This window comes from Podarcis tiliguerta (genome assembly GCF_965153285.1).
Source record: "Podarcis tiliguerta genome assembly, chromosome: 1".
NCBI lineage: Eukaryota > Metazoa > Chordata > Lepidosauria > Squamata > Lacertidae > Podarcis > Podarcis tiliguerta.
Window position 1 is genome coordinate 79,882,678 of NC_139534.1, and position 24,267 is coordinate 79,906,944.

Here is a 24,267-nt window from a genome sequence, read left to right on the forward strand (position 1 = left end):
AGTTACCAGTTCCTGGACCACTGCAGTTAAGCTATCCAGGTCCAGGAACCACTACAACTGATGTACCAGTTGCAGCTGGTGCAAGGTGCTCTAAGCCACTGAGGTCCACAGTGACAAAATACACAGAGAGAAACCAGACTGCACACACAGACTACAGACCTGCTCCTTTAGAGGGAGTATAACTACATCCAGGGCAGGAAGTAAGCACAGGGGAAGGCAAATCATCAAAAATGCATATGTTCTAAGTCTGCTTTTCTAGTTTATAGATTTCTAGAATCATGGTAAAAATACTTACTTACTTACTTATTTCACCAAACCTTTATTAGGCATTACAAGTATAGGCCATCATAAAACATATATAAAATTTTAAAGTATATACAAATAAACAGCCATGTAAAATATATAATAACGGAGATTTTCATTGGGATTTCTTCCCGCTAAATAGTGTCATTCACCACTCTAAGCGATACTGTTGACAAAAACTCAGCCACCCTTGCAGTTACAGTGGTGCCTCGCAAGACGAAAAGAATCCGTTCTGCGAGTCTTTTCGTCTTGCGGTTTTTTCGTCTTGCGAAGCAAACCCATTAGCGGATTAGTGCTATTAGCGCTATTGGCAGTTTAAGAGCTATTAACGGCTTTTTAAAGCTTAAGGGATTAGCGGTTTAGCTGCTAAAAGGCTATTAGCAGCTTAGCGCTTCAGAAAAAGGGGTTGGGGAGCGAAAAAAAACCTCAAAATTTTTCGTCATTTTCGTCTTGTGAAGCAAGCCCATAGGGAAATTCGTTTTGCGAAGCGCCCCTTTCGTCTTGCGGGTTTTCCGTCTTGCGAGGCATTCGTCTTGCGGGGCACCACTGTACTTCCGGCTTAATGTCAGACAGATAGAATCTGATATTTTCATTGTGCTGTGATGTTAGACTACCCAAAAAAAGGGGATAGCATGTGCTTGTGTAGCTGGTTGTACAATGGACAGTAGAAGAGAATATGTTCTACACTGTCCAGCGCATGGTAAAAATACTGTGGTTTTCTACTGGATTCAGGATCACTAGGTGAAGGGGTTTTTTACTGACCATATGAAACCAAACTTTAATGAAGGTGAGTTTTGCCAGTAGTAAAATACACTTTGACTCCAGACTGCTGCCTGGAAAACGCCTTTTCCCATGCCCTTCTCTCTTGCTGGTGATTTGGTTAATCTCTGACTTTGCATTTGCTACTCCTGAGATGTTTGATCCCGCAAACAAATTAATGTCTTGCTGCTCCATGCAGGATTTGAGTTAATCCATGGTACAGCCTGGGCCATCTGTACTGTTTCTCCCTTGTGAAGAAATCCCTCTTGGTTTGCTGTTAATGCACTTGATTTGACCCGAGTAATAAAACAAATCCTTTGTTCTTCAAAAGATATGTCTGTTTTAGCTTCTTAAAATTCTGTCACTTCTTTTATAAGCAGGGCTGAAGCAAAGCTAAGCTGAGTTTTTAGCTCAAATATTGCTTTCTTGGTTCAGCTGGAAACACTTGCATACCATTTTTAATTATCAGCGTATTAATTTGTTGTTTTAATATTGTCTATTGAACCTGAGTATTTATTTGAACTGAGTAGTAAGGTAGTGTAATACTAATAATAACAGTTCTTACTGAGGTACAAATGAGTTTTTCTACTGACTGTGGAGTTATTTTGTTCCAGACCCTGTGCACAAATGGCAATGTGTCTTTGGAGTAATGTGTCTTTGGAGTGAAAAGTCATATCAGCTTTGATGCACACCACTTTGGGAATGTCCATTTAGTTGTGTTTTATGCTAGTAGGCAGAAAGGACTCTCAGTGTTCCTGCTTGTTTCCTTTTCTAGTTGCAGTAGTTCCCTCCGCTGCCTCCCCTTCTTCTTTGAAACCTGTAACAAACAATAATTTGAAACTTGAAAGCACAGTAACAGCCCCCCCCCCAACCATTGCTGTGTTTTACTGATAGTAAAGAGCGTGGAAAAATATCTGGATTTTTGGCAGAGCATCCTTGCAGGTGAAGCGAAATGTTGCATACTGCTGAAGCAGAATTCAGTGACCTGGTCCATATAGCTGAGCTAATGGGACACCAGTCAAAAAGAGTGAATAATTCTGATATACACATCAGAGCTACACTTCTTAAATCTTTGCCAAGTATGCAGTGAAGGTTTCTCTTTATAATGAAGGAAGCTATGTGGTTGATTCATGCCTGCTGAAAAATTGCTAACACTTCTGTGTACATGCATGTACAACCCTAAATATGGATATAGCTGGGAAATGAGGTGGTTCTGCACACTGTTGAAGTCCTAATATGGACTGGTCTTTCGTGAATGATCTACTCTACTGGATGGAGTGTAAATTAGATACTTTGCTAGTTTGAGCATAGAAATGGACTTGATTGCAAAAGTCATATTCTCCCAACCTTACTGTAGTTCCCATTTACAAAACTGAAATATCTCATTGTGTTGTGTTGTTGTGAGGACAAGCAAGGACAAGAGCGCTCTGACAACCTATGGCTATAGGCTCCAAATGTAATCAATATATAGGAAACTATACAAAATCTGGGATCATCAAACTGTACGCATTAGTCTTCTGAGTGCTACAGTCCCTCACCAATTAAAAGGTTTTCAATCAATATTCATAGCAGCCTGAAGAGTTCATGTAGCCAGGCTTGTGAGCAAAATCCATTTTTTATGTCAGCATAGACTTCCTGGAGTTCCTCTTAAAAACTTATCAGAAGCCTTCTCCTGAAGGACAAATGGCAGGACAAACTCCTATACCCAGTGCTTCATGGAACTGCCTGTGGTTTGCTGAAAGCTCAATATGAAATCATATACGAAATGTAGCCACCTTTCAATATGTCCAAGTCACAGTAGATTAAGATCTGACTGGAAACATATTGCAGATGAGAGCGCCTTGTTTTCCCAAGGCTCTTGGAAGGTTTGTATTTGGGTCTGTCTTCAGACCATTTCCCTAAATAATGTTCTTCCCAAACATTGAAATACAGGCACCTACCAACACAAGGTTGCCTTCATTCAGGCACCTACCAACACAAGGTTCCCACAACCATTCAACACACATTGTGTCTATTATACTCATGAGCATCAGCCTAGCAATCTACTCATGAGCTCCTACACCAGAGACGCCAAATGTAACATTTATTTATTTCTTTATTATTGTATTTATATCTCCTCACCCCACCCCTGGAGCTCAAGGTTCTCCCCACTGAGCTCCATGGCCGATTGGGGATTTGGTTTCCAGGTCCAAGACTGACACACTAGCCACTATAGCACACTGTCTGTTGGTTAGAATCACTGAAGCTAGAAAACCCAAGCAGCTCACAGTAGAAGAGGAAACAGTAAGGACACATACAGATGGAAGAGTTTGCAAGGATAAGACACCTTGAATCAGTGTCTCTTATTCAAACTGTATCCACCTTCTTTTAGTCAAGGAGCCTCACAAGATTAGCACTTGTGGCACGATCACTTGGAGAGCAGCCAAATCTTTCACTCTCTCCCCTCTTTCCCATGTCTCTCTCCCCCCCAGCTCTATCTTACATTTAATGCTACAGTCCCTGGGGAAACTGCCTTCTGAAGAAGGCCTAATTCTGTCCTTCCTAAAGAGAAATCAGCATATGAACTCCTCTCCCCACACCTTGAAATGGCACTTTGCCAGTTTGCGAGCCTTTTTCTAATTTATGTAGTACACGAGTTTCCTCATTATCACTTTTATGGACAAGGAATCTGGAAACCCATTACTTTTAAATGTCTTGCTCTTATGGATACATTTGCTGTTCGTTGTAACGATGCCAATCATAATGAATTCATTCTGCATTCATGCAGATGTCACTGGCACTTTTGGATTTTTTCAGTGTCATTTACATTAGTAAATGGACACTTAAAAGCATAGTCCATGAGCCTGTTGATCCAGCAAGAGAGCAAGGGGCAAAGTGGGATAGCAGAGTTGATCACTTCTTTTTCTCAGCTAGAAAACGCTGCTGCATCTTGGGGGGAAATCAGCAATCAATCATTATTGCTTGATGAACTGTTTCCTCCTGACAGCATAATTAAATCACAGCATATCTGACTGATTTGCTCATTTTCACTGTAGATGTTCTGCTGTTACTTCAGCGGTTGACATAATTTAACAGATCACTTACCATCTCAAGTACCTATTTTGGATTGTCCAGGTCAAGTTAAAAGGTGGGGGTAGCTTCTTAACTTGTCATCTGTGGAGTAGCCCTTGCATTTTTCAGCCCCCTCCCCCCCACCAAAAGGCATCATGAATCCACAGCGTTTAAGCTAAGAGAGACAGGCGTTCCACTGACAAGCCTGTTGTCTGCAGATAAACCCTCCTTTGCTCAGCGATGCAGAATCACAGGTCACTGAACCGGGAGAGAAAAATAATTTGATGGCAGATGTTTGGAGTTCAAATAATACATGACCTCTTCAGATTTGATATAACGAGTGTGAGGTGAGTGAGAAGAGAAATGAGTGGCCTAAGACAGATAAAGATTAATGGGAGCTCATAACAAATAGTGAACTATTTTGTCTTCTCGGTGTGCACACATGCACTCCTCAGTCACCGCAAGTCATTCAGCCCTCTTCTCAGTTACTTCATCCTTCTCACGAGTGAAGCAGTCTATGGTAAGGCCTTTCATTCTCCCAGGTTGTGGGTAACCTCCTTCAGAAGAAGAGGCAGTTTCTGGAGAAGAGAGTACTAGGGTGCCTATGCCATCTTCTCTGGTGCATTCTGCGCGAAAGACATGGGGTGCTTTGATTCAAGGAGGACTACAGTGGGGAGCAGACCTCTGTGGAGATGCCTCCTGTGTCTAGAACTGCACTTCTCACTGGCCGATGGTGAAAGGGAACAGATGGCATGCCTTGGACACTTCCCCATGGGCATAGATCACAGAGATACTTTGCTCTTCTCACCTCCACTATTGCATCCAAAATCCTGTACTCGTAGTATAGAGCTGTGAAGGCACCAGGCCAAGTCCAGACCCCTCTTACCCTTGTGCCTCACTTGGACAGGTTGGTAGGGCACCTATCACATCTGTCTGATCACCTGACAATACCCTGGTTTCAGATGGCTCAATTTCAAAGGAGAGAATCAGGAGTCTTTTCCCAGTTCTTTGCAGGGATGGTTTGGATTCAAGCTGCATCTGCAAATGAACATTTTTCCTTTGTTGCCTGGCTTGAGTTCAATTTAAATTCAGCACCAAAGGTAAACTCTTGATTGTGGCAAGCATTGGTTCCACTCGGAAGCTCTGATTGGGAGCTGGCCCAGTAGTCTTACATTTAGCACTGCATTTAAAAGGAAGCTGCACTTGCAGAAGAACATTCAGAGTAAACACTCCTTGCTCCTTTCCAGGCACGGCTTTTCTGGTTCTACACCTGATGGCAGGTGTTATCTCAAACATGGGCATGGCCTTCTGGGCCAGATTAGGACCTCTCACAGGCCTAACTGGGCTTAAGGGCTAAAAGTTCCCTGTGCCTGGTTTAGAGTACAAAAAGGCACAAAGGTAAGTCTTGCCTCACTTACCTGCACAAAAAAGATTAGCAGGTAAGGAAGAAAACCAGCCCCAGTCTGCTTGACATATTAGCTTTCCATAAACAAACATTTTGTGATGCCAGGGAATGTCATATGACAGCCCCTCATGTTCTGTTTTGATACATTCCCAAATTGAAATGTGCCACATCTTTCCTTTCTTCTGAATATGTAGAGTACACATTATTTTGTTTGCTCACCAGTCTAGAATGCCATCCAGCGTTGGATGAAATTCAGTACGTCTTGCTGAGGTGGAATAAGTATGACTTCCAGGTCCTTTCCCACTAACCTTTAGAGTTATATGGTGTCTGTAAAAATCTAGAAGTGAAGCCTTTGTTAGGGGGAATGAAGAACACTAATGGAACACCCCAGAAAATGCTAATGATGTGAATAAGCACTAAGGAGGGAGCCCCTACCCGTAATGCTGTGTCTCCACCATCAACACATCCAACATTATGCTGTGTGTATCGTCACTGAATCTAATTTGTAGTATCTGAAAGCTGAATTGTTATTGGGGTCAGTCCCAAGGTGGCTGGAGCTGGGACTGGTAATGACTGTTTTTGCTGGGTTTAACTAATTGTTCTGTTTAATGGGAGTGATGTGAGAAACACCCTTTTACTTTAGCTGCAAGCACAGCACTGTTTTTACCGTGCCTGTAATTTTCTCTCCTCACCTTGCCACTTGTGAGTTGCTCGAAACAGCTGAAGCAGCATAAAGAGATCTGTTTGCAAGCGAACCAAAGGGAGGGGAGGGGATGAGCAGAGCTTTATTCCCTAGACGGGCTAGGCCTTGATTGATGCACGAACAACTTGAATGAGGATTGGAAGGATTTGGGATCACACTGCACAATCACACCATAAAGGCCATTTCAGAGGCAAGGAAGAAATGATGAAGATGTGAACAGTGGCTTTAAAGTGGTGCCCCCTCTTTCAAGCACACGAGTTGATCAAACTTTGAGAAACCAAACCATCTTTCCATATACTATATGCTTTGGGTGGGGAAAATATTTCAAAAGAGTCAAATCTGTAGATACCAACACTCTGCATTCGCAATTCTTAGTTTCTAGACAATTGCTTGGGGTATTTCCAGCCCTGTGAATGCAGTTGTTCCATCATTCCACCATGGCTATTTCTCCTAGTTAACTTTAATTATAATTGGTAGAATAATAAGTCTCAAATTCTAACATTTAAATTTTCTTCTTACTAAATTCTTTCCTTGAAAACTTTCTCTCCCCCACCCCCTACAGATCTTATAGTCTGATTCTTGGCATTTCCATTACTTTGGAACTGGGCAAGCAAGGAAAAACAGACTATCTCAAGAGAATGACCTCTCCCCACTCACTACCTGCTGCGTTTATTAACAAATCATGGGTTCATAAGCCTTGCTGTTGGTTAAAGAGACTACCAGGCTAGGTTGGGGTGGGGTTTTGATGCAGTTTATATATATTTATGAGAAGTGGGTACAGGCAAACCTCGGTTCCCAAACACCTCTGTTTTGGAACGTTTCGGCTCTTGAATGCCAGAAACCCGAAAGTAAGTGTTGCGGTTTTCGAACGCTTTTCGGAATCCAAAAGTCGGACGCAGCTTCCACTTGAGTGCAGGAAGCTCCTGCAGCCAATCTTAAGCCACGCCTTGGTTGTCTGCATTCAGTTTGACTGTATTCAGTTCCTATTTATATGTTTTAAAAAATCATAGAAGCAAGGTGTTCAAATACTTTGTGTGGTTTTGCAAATTGCTTTGAACTACAGTGGAATGGGGGAGGGGGGAAACCTACAAGATTTTGGAAGAATTCAACTGTAGTCTTTCCAATAGAGAGTTGCTGCAACACAGGTCCTTATTCAGGCAGAGATCTACAGAGGAAGGCTTTCTTCATCTTCTTCTTCTTCTTCTTCTTCTTCTTCTTCTTCTTCTGCCTGCTTAAACCCTTTAGGATATATGTGTCGGGACTGTGTGTTGGAGACTTCTGAGGCTGCAGTGCAACCTTTTACTTGCACTCTTGCTGTGTTAAGAATGAAAGCAAGTCCATTCTTGAATGGCATAGTTGGATTTCATAACAAACAGTGGCAGATTGTAGTTCAGTGAAGTATATCCTGTTGGTTAATAATTAGTACTTGTTCATACAAGGGTTGGCGCATTCCACTGATAACTACCTTTGTCTGTACATCTGGCCCCAGCAACACAGGAGGGTGTTGGCCGTGATTTGAATATCGGTAATTGACACCAGTGATTACCAAGCTTTTCAGTGAAATAACTCCCAACAGCGGGATTTCATTTCCATTGGGTACATTTGTTAGTTTAAGACTTACTATGTTTAGTTAATTTTTCATTTATGTGGGTGTACAGTATTTTCTTACACATAAGTAAACTTTCCATAGCCAACTTAAATAACAGCTTAACATGTGCCTTTTTGTTTAGGAACTCAGATGTAAAACACTTAGAATGCAAAATCACCATACAGATACCTCAATAAATACCAGAATGAGACCTGCTGTCTTAATCTATAAAGCCCGTTGGAAGGTCTTTTCAATTCTTCAGTGTATCACTTGCATTGAGATCTAAATCTTTTGACCAGTCCCAGCCCTGTGCTCCCAGAAGTGCTTTAAATGGCTTTTTTTTTTAATACCAAAAAGAGATTCTCTATTGCAAACTAAACTTGTAATTGTTGGCATTTGCTTTGTCTCTTGCTTCCCGACGTGACCTTTAGAAAAAGAAAACACTGACTCCACTATAACACATGAAGGCTTTTATATGACTCCCCCTGCCATTTTTTGCAGCGATTTAGACAGATATAGTATAGAAAGAGACTTGACAGCACAGTGCTGACCCAGATGAGCATACCAGTGTTGGTTCATTCACATCATTTTTTACCTTTACCACCTCTCCGCTCAGTGCTGCTTCCTTTGGCTGAAGAATGCCAGCAAATGTCCCGTGTTTGGGCACCTAATACAGACATGAGTAGTCAAAAGGCAGCAGCAGCAGCATTCACAAGGAGGGTAACACTGAGAGGCTGGTTTGTTTGCCTTATGGTTTTGTTGCAAAGGTAGACTTGAAATATAGCTATAAAGACCATGTGGTGAGTCTCTTGTCCCCACCGTGGAAGGATGTGTGGATCCAGAATTAGCCTCCTTGGTCACTTACGGACTCACGGTTAAGACCGTGTTCATGGAAGACGATCTTACTCAGCTGGGAGTGATCACCAAAGAAGAAGTGTTCAGCCCCAGGAAAATAAGCGCACAACTATCCTTTAGGTCAGTAGTAGCCAATGTGCTACGCTCCCAGGTGTTTTTGGATTCCAGCTCCCATCATTTTCAGCCATCATAGTCAATAGTCAGGGGAAATGGGAGTTGTAATCCAACTGCATTCAGAGTGTACTTGTGCTATTTGGAGGTGGGGTAGCTTACCTGGTACACGATAGTGTATCCGCTTCCAAAAACACTTTAGTACAGTGGTACCTCGGGTTAAGAACTTAATTTGTTCTGGAGGTCTGTCCTTAACCTGAAACTGTTCTTAACCTGAAGTACCACTTCACCTAAGAGGGCCTGCCGCGCCGCCGCGCAATTTCTGTTCTCATCCTGAAGTAAAGTTCTTAACCCGAGGTACTATTTCTGGGTTTGTGGAGTCTGCCACCTGAAGCATCTGTAACCCGAGGTACCACTGTACAAGATACAGATGAGGCAAAGCATAAAGGCATCTGTTGAGGGAAGAGAAGAGAGGTGAAGCAAAGCCTAGATGCAAATGTTACCCAAATTATAGCTTAGACTGATTTGGAAAAAAAAATGTATATAAGTTTCTCAAATCAGTACGTGATTGGACAATTAGAGTCAAGTAAGTATAGCTTGGCTCACACAGAATACATTACCATAATATTGTGGTACGCTCTGCTCCTAAAGTAGGTCAGCAGCCAGCACTTGGGAGCCAAGGGGTCTCACTCGCCTTGTTAGCTTTTGCTGGGACTTTCAGGAATCTGCTCAAACGGTTGGGTCTCCTGCTTCAACACAGCATGCATCTTTCCAGAGCTCTAGAAAGCTCCTATTCCACCATTTTCTCCATCAGTGTCAATTTCGATTGACATTAACCTTATCTGATTGAAGTTTCTGAGAACACAGTTTGTAATGTATACAGTAAGAGGCATTGAGTGCTGGGGGTGTTCAGTGAAGATCTGGTATTGCTGGTATTTGGCAGAATTCTTACCTGTTAAAAGCTACTCTGCCTGAAGGAAATTGGTGCAAATGGTTTCATTTTCTTTCTCACATCCCAGTCCTAAATATTTGCTTCCTTATATCTGCATGCAGCTTTTCTGGACTAAGCTATTGGCTACATCAGGGTAAGATTGCGATTTGTTATGTCGTGTCAGCACATTGATCATTGTGCCCCATTCCAAGCATAAAGAAACAGTGGAAGAGCAACAACTAGGTTTTTTAGCAGCTTTCTTCCAGGAAGTATCAGTAAGAAACTGAGCACAAGCTAAATAATGACTTCACTTTTTCTGCTGCATCAAAAAAATCCTGGCGTGATAGAATGGTGTTCTGAAGTAAAGCAGTGAGAAGAGCCTGATGCTGTGCGTAGGCTTCTATGGATAGCTGCCCTTGAGGAATTATATTGGATTTTTGATTGTAGAGATCCTTGCTTTGTCTCTCGGATTGCCCATTTCCCTGTGTGTGTGTTAAGGCACCAACTGTAATATGTCTTCTTGTCATTTTGAAATTTGTTTCGTTCCAAGAGATATTGCAGAGTATTCATACTGCTTTGAGGAAAGAATGCCAAAACCTTTGAGTTTGGGCCTAAGAAGGCTTGTTCACATATTGTTCTTCTAGTCCCTCCCCAGGTATGACGCGGATGGCACTGTGGTATAAACCACTGATTGGAAGATCAGTAGTTCGAATCCACAGGATGGGGTGAACTCCCGTTGCTCTGTCCCAGCTTCTGCCAACCTAGCAGTTCAGAACACACCAGTGCAAGTAGATAAATAGGTACTGCTGTGGCGGGAAGGTAAACGTCGTTTCTGTGTGCTCTGGCTTCCATCATGGTGTTCCATTGCTGCAGAAGCGGCTTAGTCATGCTGGCCACATGACCCAGAAAGCTGTCTGTGAACAAGCGCCGGCTCCCTTGGCCTGAAAGTGAGATGAGCGCTGCAACCCCATAGTCGCCTTTGACTGGACTTAACCATCCAGGGGCTCTTTACCTTTACCCATATATGAGTTGATTTGGGGAAATGGAAATCAAATTATTTGCCCTTGTTGACCTATCTACTGCACTCTGGAACCATTTTATAACTCAAGCAGTTGGGAGTGAAATTTGTTCCACAAGAAGCATACAGTGGTACCTCGGGTTACATACGCTTCAGGTTACATACGCTTCAGGTTACAGACTCCGCTAACCCAGAAATATTACCTTGGGTTAAGAACTTTGCTTCACGGTGAGAACAGAAATCGTGCAGCGGCGGCGCAGCAGCAGCAGGAGGCCCCATTAGCTAAAGTGGTGCTTCAGGTTAAGAACAGTTTCAGGTTAAGAACGGACCTCCGGAACAAATTAAGTACTTAACCCAAGGTACCACTGTATTCTGGTTCCATTATAGGACATTTGGCACATACATAGTTAGGTAAATAGAAAGAAGGCAACCGGGAGGAAAAGATAGTTCTGCACATTTGTTGACTGGTCACCAAACTGTGTCTTATTTACTAAACATACATTACATTATCATGAGGTAGTACAGTAAGTCAATTTTTTGGACCATGAGAAAAATCCTTGTCGTTAAAGAAATTCAGTTTGAACTTCAGAATATCAGGAACTTATGGCAGAATATAAAACCTTTCTAAGAATAACAGTGCTTAACAACTGGTTATACTGAGCTGAGTGAGTCCATTCCATGTTTCAGCCTCTCCTATGATTGCAGTGTGGCATGAGCCTGACTACTTATTGGTAATTTTATGCATTATCAAAGCTGTACCAAGTGACTGGATGAGTCACTGCCCTGAACTTTCTCTGGCAATCAAGTGCAGAGATGGTGGAGCTCCTAATGATCATCTTCTTTTTAAAAAAACAAAAACCCTTCCACTTGCATCTTCCCAGATACAACACTTATAATTTAGAGCAGTGTATTTTTGAGCTTGCAAGAAATGGAATGCAAGCAGCACAACACAGAGCCGGCTTTCATAAGGGCAATGAAATGGCTTCCTGTGTGTTGCCTTTTGCCAGTCAGTTTTGTCAGTGAGCAAGGCTGAATTCAAACCAGCTTGACATTCATGGCATAGTAATAATGTAAACGCTGTGTTGAATGGCAACCGTCAGTGCTGAGGAAACAAATTGCAGGAGGGTGTAGCTAAGTGCATTTTAGAGCAGTTACTACCTTACTTTGTTTTTGATTTTTTTGTAGCTTGGCTTAACATAAAGAGATTCACTAAATAGCTTGGGAAAATAGTTATCTTGCAACCTTCATAGGAATTGGTTGAGGCAACTTGAGATAGACGGTGTAAAATTCTTTGCACATGGAGAAGTGCTACAGCAGCAGCAGCAACAATAATATAGTGTGAAAATTTGAATGCTCAAGAAAAAGGAAGAAACATGCTCCCAGGTTCAGTCCCTACCATCTCCAGTTAAAATATGTTTTGGTACAGGACAGAGAAAAGTCCACTTGCCGGAGATCTTGGAGAATTGCAGCTAGTCTCAGCACACAAGAACAGGCAGGCCAATGTTCTCACTCTCAGTTCCTGTATTTCTTTGGGATAATAACATTCAGGTTTCTTAGAAGGCACAGGCAGTTGTCAGGGGAAGTCTGGAGAAAGAGTGGAGTACTGTGTCTACCAAAGCAGTACTATTAGGGACCTGGTCTTCTGTTCAGTGTGTTTTCCTGATGCAGGATTCCCAGAGTACAGTCTGCTAGGTGTATGATGTGCTGGACCCCCTTTACTGTGCATAAGTCTGAATCTATAAATGAAAAATCCCTGTTCAGAAATAGATTTCTGTGCACAAATTGTGTGTGCTGGATTACAGTGTCGATGCAAATGAAATATCCCAACAGTGCCTAGCAAGTGTAGCAAATTTACATCACTTTTTCTTCAATACAAAATCTTTATTTTTTCTAGTTGTCTGTTGTAAAAAGAGAATTCACAGCCTGTCTCTTTCTCGAGCTGCATATTCAGCATGCTTGGGTTTATCATTAGGTTGCATTTAAATTGGCAAGAGCTGGCTAAAAATAGATTTACCTCTATGGGTAGCTTTTAGAAGAAGGATCAAGCAGTCTGTTCTTTTGCCAAACCAGCATGCCTTTCCCACTCAGAGCAAAATGATGTGGTCCCTCCATTAGTAGCTGATTGATCTCCGATTATTTACCTCTGTGAGCGAGCTCTAGCTTTTCATCTCTCACTGTGATAAACACAACCAGAATAGAGTTTGATCTTGGCATTAGTTGGGAAGAGAAGAGCATATTCCATTAGAGAATTGTACATACAGAATGTCTTCAAAACCCCATCTGTTCCATCCCCAGCAGTCCAATCAAACGTACACCCCCACCCCCCCACACCCCCCCACACACCATAGCTGTCAACTTTTCCATTTTCTTGTGAGGAATCCTATTCAGAATAAGGGAATTTCCCTTTAAAAAAGGGAAATGTTGACAGCTATCACCCACCCACCCACACCTCCCCCCCCAAACCACCCCAAACCACATGAATGCCCCCTATTTTCAACTTTTGTTTGCCTCCTAACATGAAGAGAGAACAAATTCCAGAGCTAGAAATCCATCTCACCAGCCCATCTGTGAGTTGTGAGCTAGGCATCTGATGGAATATTAAAGGAGAAATTTATTGATTATTTCTATAGGATCATTAGAATAATCAAAGTGAATCATAATTTGCTCCCTAGAATGCCTTACATTTCCATGTGTATCTTTTTGGCATACAACTTTCCTTTACTGTGAATCAACAGTTAGCAGCAACAACTTCACCTCAAAGAGTTAGTGTAGGCCATGTGCTGCTATTTTTTAAATCCTTTGATGCAGTTCTGGAAATTTAGGTGTACCTGTACTGAATTCCACTGAAATCATGGCAATTAAAGTGCATTTATTCTAGTTGAGGAAAATTCAGGACGCCATGGAGGTGGTGGAAAGAAAAGAGGTGGCAAATAGAGTGGAGAATGAAATTGATGGACTATGCAGAATTAGATAAACTAACAGGAAGGATTCGAAACCTGCTGGATCAGAGATTCTCAGAAGAATGGAGTAAATTTACAGACTATTTGAAAAGTAATTGTGATGGACAGATTATGCTAGTAGGTTCGCAAGAAGTTTTGTAAGGTGAATTATTGGAAATATTGCAAAAAAGACGGAGAATTATTAATTAAAGACAATTAAAGGTAATATGAAATTAAGAAATACATAATAAGTGATAAGAACAGAAAATCATCAGAGGCGTTGATGGAAGTCCAAAAAATATTGTATAAGATGTGAAGTTCTGTTGTATGAATGTTAATTAATATGTTAAAAACTAATAAAAATGTATTTAAAAAGAAAAGAAAAGAGGTGGCAAATGGCAGAGCAGACTGGCAAGTTAACTATTTGCAAAGTTGCTTTACTAAAGGACATGAGAACATATAAGAAAGAACACAAAGGTTGGAACCAGCAAGATCAGACTAGTCCAGTATTCTAAGAGTGGACAGCCAAATGCCTTTCAAAGTTTAATCAAAACACTAGACTTTTCCTTGTTGTAGGAAACTTTGGACATACTGATAAGCAGGCCAGCTTGAGAGGCAGAACAATTGTGGATCAGGAGGATGTGTAAAAATCATTCTACAACTGCTTCCCAGTGCTATATAGTTCTTAGGAAGAATGTTTAATGTAGTAAAGAGGTCAGAGAGGGACCCGAGTCCCTTTATTTTTTTATTATTATTGTTTGCTTCTATTTGTCAATCATCCATATCCCAGGGTGGGTTATAACACATATCAAATGTTACAATTTAAACCCATTTTTTTTAAAAAAAGAAAAATCATAGTAATACAGCACAGAGTTGATTCTCTGACTGTATGCAGTTGTTTTGTCTTTGTTTTAAACAAAAAAGTGGGGGATATAGTAATACAGCAATTGTGTTACTGTATACAGTAGTGGCTGACCACATCACAACCTCCTGCAAACCCCTGGCTTAAAAGATGGGTTTTTAACTAGAGCTTGAAACTCAAGTAAGACGGACCACCAGGTGAATCCTCAAATGGAAGGCATTTGAGACACCTGAGTGCCACCACTGAGAAGACCCTATGTCATGCCACCTCACCATGCAGTTCCCCTGGCAGTGGAACTAAAACAAAGGCCTGCTGCTGAATGTCTTGTAAATGGTGGCATAATAGAATCTTTGAGAATACCAGCATATTTGTGGCTTCTGAATTCGCCTCTGTTTACCAACCTGCTGCCTTGCTGTTTCAAATCTCTGGATACAGGGACAAGCAAGCCCTGTCCCAACATGTCTATTCACGTTCCGGCAGTCTGTGGTGACAGACGTCAGCTGCTTGTTCATATGTCCCCAAGAATCCTTTGTGTCTGGTCTCCTGATTTTCAAGGGAAAACTTCAGGCTAATCCCAGTGTCTTCCTTGCTTCCTGCCTTTAATCTGCACTCTGAAGAATGAAGCATGACAGCAAGAGAAGATTCTGCCTGGTCCAAGCACTGAAGTAATATATAAGTATGTAGGAAAGGGGGGGAATGAGATATATTTATAAACCAAGCGCACAGCATATTCTCATCTGTCAGTTGCAAGGTCTTATCGGAGCAGACACTCCGGTGGGAAAAACTTTTCTGTGTCCTTTTCCTTAGCTCCTCAGTAGAAAATCCTGAAGTTCCAGCGAAAGGACTTGCAAAGTCCTTTCCCCCTTCCTGTTTTAGCACATTTTTCTCTGTCATTATTGTTTGTGAGTAGCTACCGTAGAGATGAAAGGGAGGAAACTGAATGCAATAAAATGGAAGTTTGGTCATATGAAGGTGAATTAGATCGGCTATTTGTCATCTCTGCTGCACAAGCTTTTTGCTGTTAGGGACAGATTAATTTTATTCAAGCCACATATCCCATTACCAGCTAATCAGGAGAATTTCCACAAAGGTGAGAGATTTGCTCATCTGTTTGACTTTGGAAAAAACGTACAATCAAACTGATTGATTGTTAATAGGTTGCTGGGAAGGGTACTGGTGGCTATTCAGCTGAAGGTTCACTCTTCCACTACGTGGAGCGTTGCTGCTGCTAAAGGATGAGCAGAGTGCCATACTTTAAGATTTTGATTACCAGAGAACAGGGGACAATCTATTTTGCTCTGCTTTTGAACTTCCTGAGGGGCATCTAACTGGTTGTTGTTAAGCCCCAGTTCAGATGCATCAATGGCTTCCTGCCATGTGAATGAGGTTTTGGGTTCAGGTGCTCCACCCTGCTCTCTCCGTCTTGGTATATCAGAAGAGAAACTTGGATGCATATGCTTCCACTTTCAAAACAAACCACAGTTCTTTGACCTGTCCAGACATTGGGAACTGTAGTTTGATTAAACTGAAGCCAAGATCAAACTGTGGCTTCATACGTTGGTTTCCTTTAATGAACTATCAATTAAACAAGCCACTTTTGAATATGAACAGGACTGTTTACATGTGTATGTGAACATATGGTTTACTTTGGAAGTATCTGTTTTGCTTTAACTTCCTCTTATCTTTTGCACACCATGAGCAGCAAGTATGGGAGGGGTCAGGGATGTTCATCCATCTAGAAGTAATATAGGGTTTCCCCATTACATCTGAAGCAGGCCTTAGAAATGCTAGACAACCAGTTGGTTCGATTCAACAGAGACAGGTCTTAATCAGCTGCATGTATATCTCTGTTTCATAGGCTGTTAACAGCACTGTGGTATGGAATAAAATGCCAACACTTCTGTGTTCTTCCGAGCAGCAAAGTTAGTTCTGGACATGTGTGCTGCTGACAATTGCGGGCTCTGGGGACAGTATAGTCCTGTGGGTGGTCAACAAGGAGAAGGTGGGTCAGCAGTAAAAGTACTACATACAGGAAACAGGAAGCAACTGTGTCATCTCCTTATTTTGCAAGGCTACCCAAGTACTAAATGTACTGGCCCAATCTGGAGTTTTGACCATACAGAAATCACAACCTAGAAATCATTTTATTCCCCTGAAATATGCTTGTCTATGTTAGCCTCACAGTGCATAGAGCAAAAAATAAAATAATATGACATGCAAAATGACTGAAACCTGACACATCATTCACCCCTCACAAGAGACAAGCATCTTATGCCTCTTTTCTTCAATTTTTCATTGATATTCATGGGATTCTAAATTAATAAAGAGCATCAGGGGGTTTTGGGAAGCTTCTCTACTAATGCTGTCATATTCCCTGATTCCCAGAATCAGATCTCCTCAGTGAGAGTGTCAGTTTTCTGGTAAATAAGTTTTGGAGGCAAAGGGGGAGTGATAAAAGAGGGGCTGGGCGGAAGGAGCACTAATAATAATTCTGGCTCATCACTGCAGATGTTGCTCTTGGTGACATGCTAATGAGTGGCACACGCGCTGCCGTTCCAAAGAAACATCGTTGCGTATAATGTACAGAAATTGTTCTGAGAGCTTTTGAGGTGAGAATGTGCCACGCACGGCAGAGTCTGTGAGCTGCTTTTGGAACAGCTGTGTTTTTTGCTGCCTCCAACAGGGCTGCTGTGAACGTGCCCCCCCCCCTCTACATTTCAAGCTTGTGCTTTTTGAAACAAAGAACCTGGAAGCTGCTTCACACATGTCTAATTGTCTGCATGGATATGCATAGAGAAGTTCACATACACTGTCACACCCACAGGTCACAGCCACAAGAGGGGTGGAGGGGGGAGGTGTTTGCCTGATGCTTTCTTTTGTCAATCAATATGTAACACTCCGCCACCTTCCACTCCATGCACATCTTGGGTTCCTGGGACTGTAGCCTCCAAACGTTTCTCTGGCGTGTCCACTCCACTCCGTTGATGACAATAGCAGAACGCTCATGTCTGAAGATTGTGTGGGACATTTTGCTGCAGCCCCATTTTCTCACTGGCTACCCCTTTAAAGCAAATCTCTCTGTGTGATGATTGTGAGCTTACTTGCCCCAGTCAGCATCCCAGAGCCCTAACACCCCAAGCCCAGAGCCAGGTAAGTGAGGCCCATGGACTTTGAGAAGGAGGCACAAGCCTCTGACAGGGTCCTAGAGCCTTCCACCCCCACCTCGCCTTCCCAAAGCTGGTCAAGCGCTTACAAGACTTTGGTAAGGAACCGTGAGGGCTCTAGGACACTGCCAGAGCCCTCATGGCTCTTTCCCAAAGCCAGGCAAACAGCATCCCTTTCCAGGAGATCCTGGCTTTATGCATTTTTGTATGTATATGTGTGCCCACCCCCCAACCAAACCCTCACTCAAGATGTGAGTTACCTGCAATGGATTGGGTGTGTATACACACTACCTTTGGTACCAAAAAATGAAATAAGGAACCCCACCACCCAAAAAGAATGGTGCTTCATTGTACTAGGGCTCTCTTAGGGATCTGTTTTCAATTACCAGGGCTGGGCCCTTGAATGTGTGATAGAAAGTACCTCTGAGTATGCGAGGAGCCACATTATCTTGACTACTGAGCAATTGGAAGTTATCCATGCCCACATGCAAATTTAGAAACATACAGGCTCATGATGTGACAGTTGTTTGGGCTTCAGCCCCAGCACCATTCATTTTAGACATGGATCACTACCTTCCAGCATAGCATGCCATTAGAGAGCACAAAAGTCCCTTTTTGGTTTCCTCCCTGTGCCCTTCCTAGTTGCTCTTTCCTGCTTCCAGAACTCTTCCTACTCCCCATCCACACATCTTGTGCCAGGAATCTTCTTCAATACCAGTGGGAAACCCAGAGTGTCCATCCTTGCTTCTCCAAGTGGGGTGGGTGGGTTCTCCCACCTCCCTTTTCAGCCACAGCAGCTGAGTTCTTTCCAAAATAAGACAGACTTTTGAGGTAGCATTGGTGGGAGCTTTGGTTGCCTGAGGGAGGCTGGTGGTGGCTCTGCTGGGATTTAGGTGAGGTTTTAGGGGTTAGGTGCCACCACCACCCACCCACCCATTCTTCAGACCACCCCTGTCCCAACTCAACTAAACAGTTCAAGGGCTGCAAGTTTTCCCCCCTTCTCTTCCTCTCCAACTCATGTGCTTCTTTGTGGCAAAGCTCTACTGTCATGGGAAGAACGCAGTATAGATATGTGCCGTTTTGCCATATACAGGTGTGAAGGGGAAACCCTGACTGACACGGCAGCTATTTTCTACACAGAAGTGCCAATCTGTATAGAAATCTCTACTGTATGAAGCAGCCCATAGTAAGAAGAGAGAGTTTTCCTCCTGTGTGTTGAACTGTTTTCCTTTCCTAGAACAGGAAGGCTATTCCTTCGGCTCCTCCCCATCCTATTCTGGAATCCTCTTTAGTCCAACAACTAAGGGAAATGATTTTGCTTCCATGAAAAAATATAGGAAAGTAAATTGATGGAGTTATTCATGTTGCCCTCACCACCTCTGGCTGTGTAAGCAAAGAACAGGATGAGGTCATTGACTCCATCATCCCATTTCCAGCATATTTGGTTGCGTGGCCATAAATGGCCACTCAGCATATGACATCATTTGCTTCATTTAAGCTCTGAGCACTTTGACCAGGTGCACATCCCTTTCCCGCATCTCAGTGCCTTCAAATCCCTTTCCCAACAACACCATTAAAATCATTTATAGAAGACCAATATGAGTAAAAACTAAATGCCAGCTGTCTCCAAAGGAAGGCCATTACATCCAGATCAATTAATGTATTGGGAGCAGTTGGAATCATATGTAGGTTGAGTCCGGACAATAGCTCCCTATATTTCCTCAGCGTTTCCACCTTAAAGGGATATTTTCAAAGTGGGTACCTGCAAACTACCAGTGCTGGGATGGAGAAGGGGGGAATGAGGAAGGGCTCTCAATGTACTGTTGAGAAAGGGTAGAAGTAGGTGTAACATAGGTGCCCTGTGGATAGCTCAGGCGGTAGAGCATGACACTCTTAACCTCAGGGTTGTGGGTTCAAGCCCCACATTGGGCAAAAGATTCCGACATTGCAGTGGCAAAAGATTCATGCATTGCAGGGGGTTGAGCCAAATGGCCCTCGAGTTCCCTTCCAACACTTATGATTCTATGAAAACAAGGTGTAGACTGTAGACATTAGTACATGGAGACTGAAGATGCTGAGTGTACACGAGTCCTTCATAATCCTTATTGAGATGCACCTCTAACAAGGACATGGTATTCATGTTGTTACTGTTGGTGTCACTCAATGAATAGCATAAGGTTCAAGTTGTCAGATGATGAAATATCTCAAGAGTTACTTATCATCCTTCCCTGTGATGGGTATGGGAACTCTGGCATGCACCTGGAGTTCCCATTTACATTTGCATTTCAATGGGGCTTCAAGTCTGTGTGATCCTTTCCTTTCTATTAAAATGAACTTATTGAGCCATATGTTCCTTGTGCATTGCAGCACAGTCTTTCTGCCAGGCCAGAGGAATTGCCATTGTGACTCCATTTCCAGTTGTGAGGCTGGAGTGGAAGGCTGGCCTCTGAGCAGCCTTGCATCTCTTCTTTTCTGAGTTAGCATGATCCGCCATTAAGATTACAACTGGAGAGTCAAGGGAGTATATATGAGGCTGTTGATGGGGCTACATTTTCATGAAATGCCCTCAGTCTCTACATACTACAATCTTTATCAAATCTGTAAGTGCCCTTAAAACAGTTCATTGATTTTTAGCTCCTGAATTTGTCTCCTGCTTCTGCTTCCTGATGCCACGTCCTCCCATTTGGCTGCTAAATATTTTCCAATATCCCACCTGTGTTTCCGCCCCCACCAGCATTTCTCCCCTAGCAGTAGCTTTACAGCTATATGTGCTTGAATGATATCTTACATAAACTCATTCTCAAGACACCTTGAAGGGGAGTTGGTTGGTTGGTGTGGGTTTTTCTTTCTAATTTTTTGCCTGTTCCAGATGATGGATAGGCAGTAAAATAGACTGTGTGGAAGATGAATACACTGGGGAGCATCTCGCCATGTGTCACAAAACGCTCAAGACTTCCCGGGATCTTCACTGCATTAGCAAGCGTTCTGCTGCCGCTCTGCAGAAATGGATTGCGACAGATTGGACGTGCCACTTGCACCCCTCCTGCCACCTCTCTTTTGCCTGTTGATTTCCCCCCGAACCTTTATGGTTACATGCAGGTGTACAAGCAGTGACAGTGACAACAACAAAAAGCTACATAAACTTGACGGCCAGAAAATAGCAATAAAATCATGCTGTGTTAAAAGTGAGAGGAGTAGAAGGGGGAATGAAGGCTGTGGTTTCTCAGAGGGAATTATTTTGGTTTGGGCCTTGTTGCTCAGAGGCAGTCTGCAGTCCCACTGAACCCCCAAATCTCTGCTTTCCTCTCCCATCACACTAACTCTGCACCTATACTATTGCTCATGTGATATTTCAGTTTCCATAAGGAACCACAGTTCCTGAAACTTAGCTTTTGCTATTCTGCTGAGCAAGAGGCAAATGAGAGCAAGAGGCTGGTCTGCCCCATACGTTGAGTAACTTCTGTTTACAGGTTTACACAAAGTGGTTGCCCAGTGCTCTAGGGACCATGAGATGGCCAGTGTTCATGCTGGGAATACAAATGCTCCCTAACTTGGTCTAATTTTCTCGTTTTGTTTTGCTTTGCTTTTTGTTTTGTTATACCTGTCTGCTGCAATTGGTCGCTGCCCTCCTTTCCCTGAGTGTTGGTAGATGTGGATGCATATCTGTTGAAAGCTGTTCACAGCTGGAACACGGCAGGTCATGCCACAAGCAGATGTCTCATGAGAAAGGCAGATTTTGTATTCACAAATGTGTATAGATTTAACCAGATTCCTTTCATTGGGTGGGAAAGGTGCTCCTCATTTTCCTCTTGCTTATTTCTACAACATGCTTAGATACTGCCTCCTCTCCACATCTGCTTCACTTTTATTGCCTGCTCTGTTAACTCCCAGCTCATCTTCTCATTATCTTCATTGATTCTGCATATTAGTTTATTCAACCCCAGTTCACTTAATTACTGTGAGAGGCTTTTTCTCAGTCTGCACAAACTTTGTCCCCCCTCTCTCCTTAAGGCTAACCTGAAAAAACCCCAGATGTGTTAATTGGCTGTTCCAGCTGCAAATCCTGGCCTACTTGGGTGAGCTGTGTTCCTTCCTTCCCACCCGCAAACACAATTCATTGAACCAAGACACCAGCTTGTGCTTGTGTTAGTCTGCCCAACACACTTTCACAGTGGGGAAAAACAGATTCATAGATTGCATGAAGCCCCCCAAGTGGTTATTGGATTTTAGATCCTATTTATACTTCAGACTGATATACTTGTTCTGTATACTATATCACTCCAACAGTTAGGATACTTAGGAGAACAGGTGTGTGAAGGGAGTGTAGCTCTGTAGAGCACATGCCTTGCCTGTAGAAGATCCAAGGTTTGAAACCTTCCTCCTGGGAATAATGTCACCAGAAATCAAAAAAGAAATTAGGTCACTTTTTATGTACGCAACAGTAGCAGCCAGGATCTTAATTACAAGAAACTGGAAAAGTGACAAAACACCTACGATAAATGAGTGGCAGGTCCAAATGATAGAATATTTGCAGATGGCCATGATGACAGAGAGAATTAGAGGTTATCCAAAACAGAAAGTACAGAAAGAATGGAAAATCTTTAAAGAGTATCTGGAAAAACATTACAATAACAAATATCTCCTGACAGAAATAGAATGATCCTTGTAAAACAACAAATATAATGTTTTTTTATGTCTGACGAAAACAAAGAAAGCAATACAATAATTTGGATCAGTGTGTGAAAAAATAGTAGAAATAATAACACAATGAGTCTAATCAGAAGTCAAATGTGTTTATTTTGTTTTCTTTTCCTTTTTTTCTTTACCCCCTTTCTCTCTTTTTTTCTTTGTTCTCTCTCCCCCTCTTCTTTTTCCTCTTCCTTTATCTTTTGTTATGCCTCCTTTCTTGGTCTTTCTCTTTTTGATTTGTTAAGAGATAAAGACATAAAAGTGTAATATGAAAACTTCAGTAAGTTAAAAGTGATGTATAATTTTTCTATTACTATTTATATATTGTTAAAATTGGTTAATTGTAATGAATTGATGTAGCAATTACTGTGGGTTTTTCCTTTGTTATTGTTGAATTCTAAATAAAGTATTATTATTATTTTTTTAAAAAAAGAAGATCCAAGGTTCAAACCATGTCATGTCATGCTAAGAGACTATGGTGGCATCGTGGCTTTCCTGTGATGTGTGAACTCAGGAAACTGTGGTTTGCATAAACTATAGTTGTGCAGAAAAGGCCAGGATTTGCAGTCAAGGATTGTTCCTGTTTTGCTTTGAAACATTAAGCAAACCATTGTCCCATGAGTATGAATATCTTGGCAAACTGTGGTTAGCGGAAGGTTAGAAGGCATGCTTTGCATACGGAAAGCCCCAGGTTCAGTTCCTGCTGTCTCCACTTTAAAGGATTTAGTAACAAGTGGTGGGAGAGATCAATACTGTGTATTCTGATTGGCAGTGGCTTTCTGGGGACTCCAGCCTAGGCCTAAATGAATGAATAGCCTGACGTGGAATGTATTTAACCATCATTTTCTGTTTGAGCTGAACCTTGTCAAGGTGTTTCATAAAGATTTACTTTGTTTAGGAAGAAGTGTTAAGAAATAAACAGAGAGAGATCAATGGTTTAAGATTAAAAATGAATTGAGGGTGTTAAAGAATCCTTTAACTTGATGGAATCCTTAAAACTAGTGGGACTGAGCTATGTGATAATAGCATAAAAAACTTTGTGTAATGCACAGCCAAGGCAAGGCAGTAGAAGATGAGTGAATCCTTTAATCACTGCAGAACAGCTGCCAGCTCTTGGTCTAACTTGGGAGGCTAGTAGTATTTAAGCCAAAGGATGTTTTCTTTCTAGCAATAGCAGTAAGCAGCCGTATTCCTCCCACACTGAGGCTGTGGAAATTGTAGAAGAATAGTGAATGCAACTACTGAAAGCACCATCTTTGTTGGGTTGGAATATGGTGCATTCGTGTGCTTGGAGCTAAGCATTGCTTAGCCATTTAATGGCCATCACCTTGCCTTTGATGGGAAGTTCTTGATGTCATTTTGAATGTACCTTCCATCAACCTAACTCTATGAACTAGGTATTCATACTTCTGGTGTGAATGTGTGGACACCATAAGCCTTGACATCACATGCAGTAATAATCCCTTTTCCTACTGTAATTCACAGGTTTAAAGGCAAGTCTGAAAACTTCTCTGTTTATTCTCTCCCCCCCCCCCCCATTTAGGGCTGACTCTCTCCCTTCACCAAGTCCTCCCCAAAGGAATAGGCGATACAACGATGACGATCCTTCGCCTGCCAATGGACCCTGTTGAATCAGCAAAGGTTGTTGAGCTTCTGAGGACATGGTGCAGGTATTTTTTTTATTATTATCTAGCAGCTACAACTTTATAATACAGGCACGCAATGTGTGGTGCGGACCTGGTAAGTGTTAGAGATATGGTTTGAGTAGTAGGAGGTCAGAATCCATATCTCTCTGAGCCAAGAAGCTTTCTGTGGGTTGCCTTGAGCAAGTCATTATCTCTCTGCCTAATCTAATCCACAAGATCATTAGGATAAATTGAGACAAGAAC

General features: G+C 42.2%; 1 protein-coding gene across 2 annotated transcripts in view; it reads left to right on the forward strand.

Moving 5' to 3' along the window:
• TRIM44 (tripartite motif containing 44) overlaps nucleotides 1-24,267 on the forward strand; it is an 86,052-nt gene that overhangs the window by 54,248 nt on the left and 7,537 nt on the right. The window contains exon 5 of one of the 2 annotated variants that reach the window (XM_083442260.1): nucleotides 23,922-24,048. In XM_083442260.1, the coding sequence (XP_083298386.1) occupies nucleotides 23,922-24,009 (88 nt within the window). In that variant the 3' untranslated portion in view covers nucleotides 24,010-24,048. Of the gene's footprint in view, nucleotides 1-21,700; nucleotides 21,767-23,921; nucleotides 24,049-24,267 lie in introns of those variants that run through there. The other variant, XM_083442261.1, reaches the window with a different exon arrangement.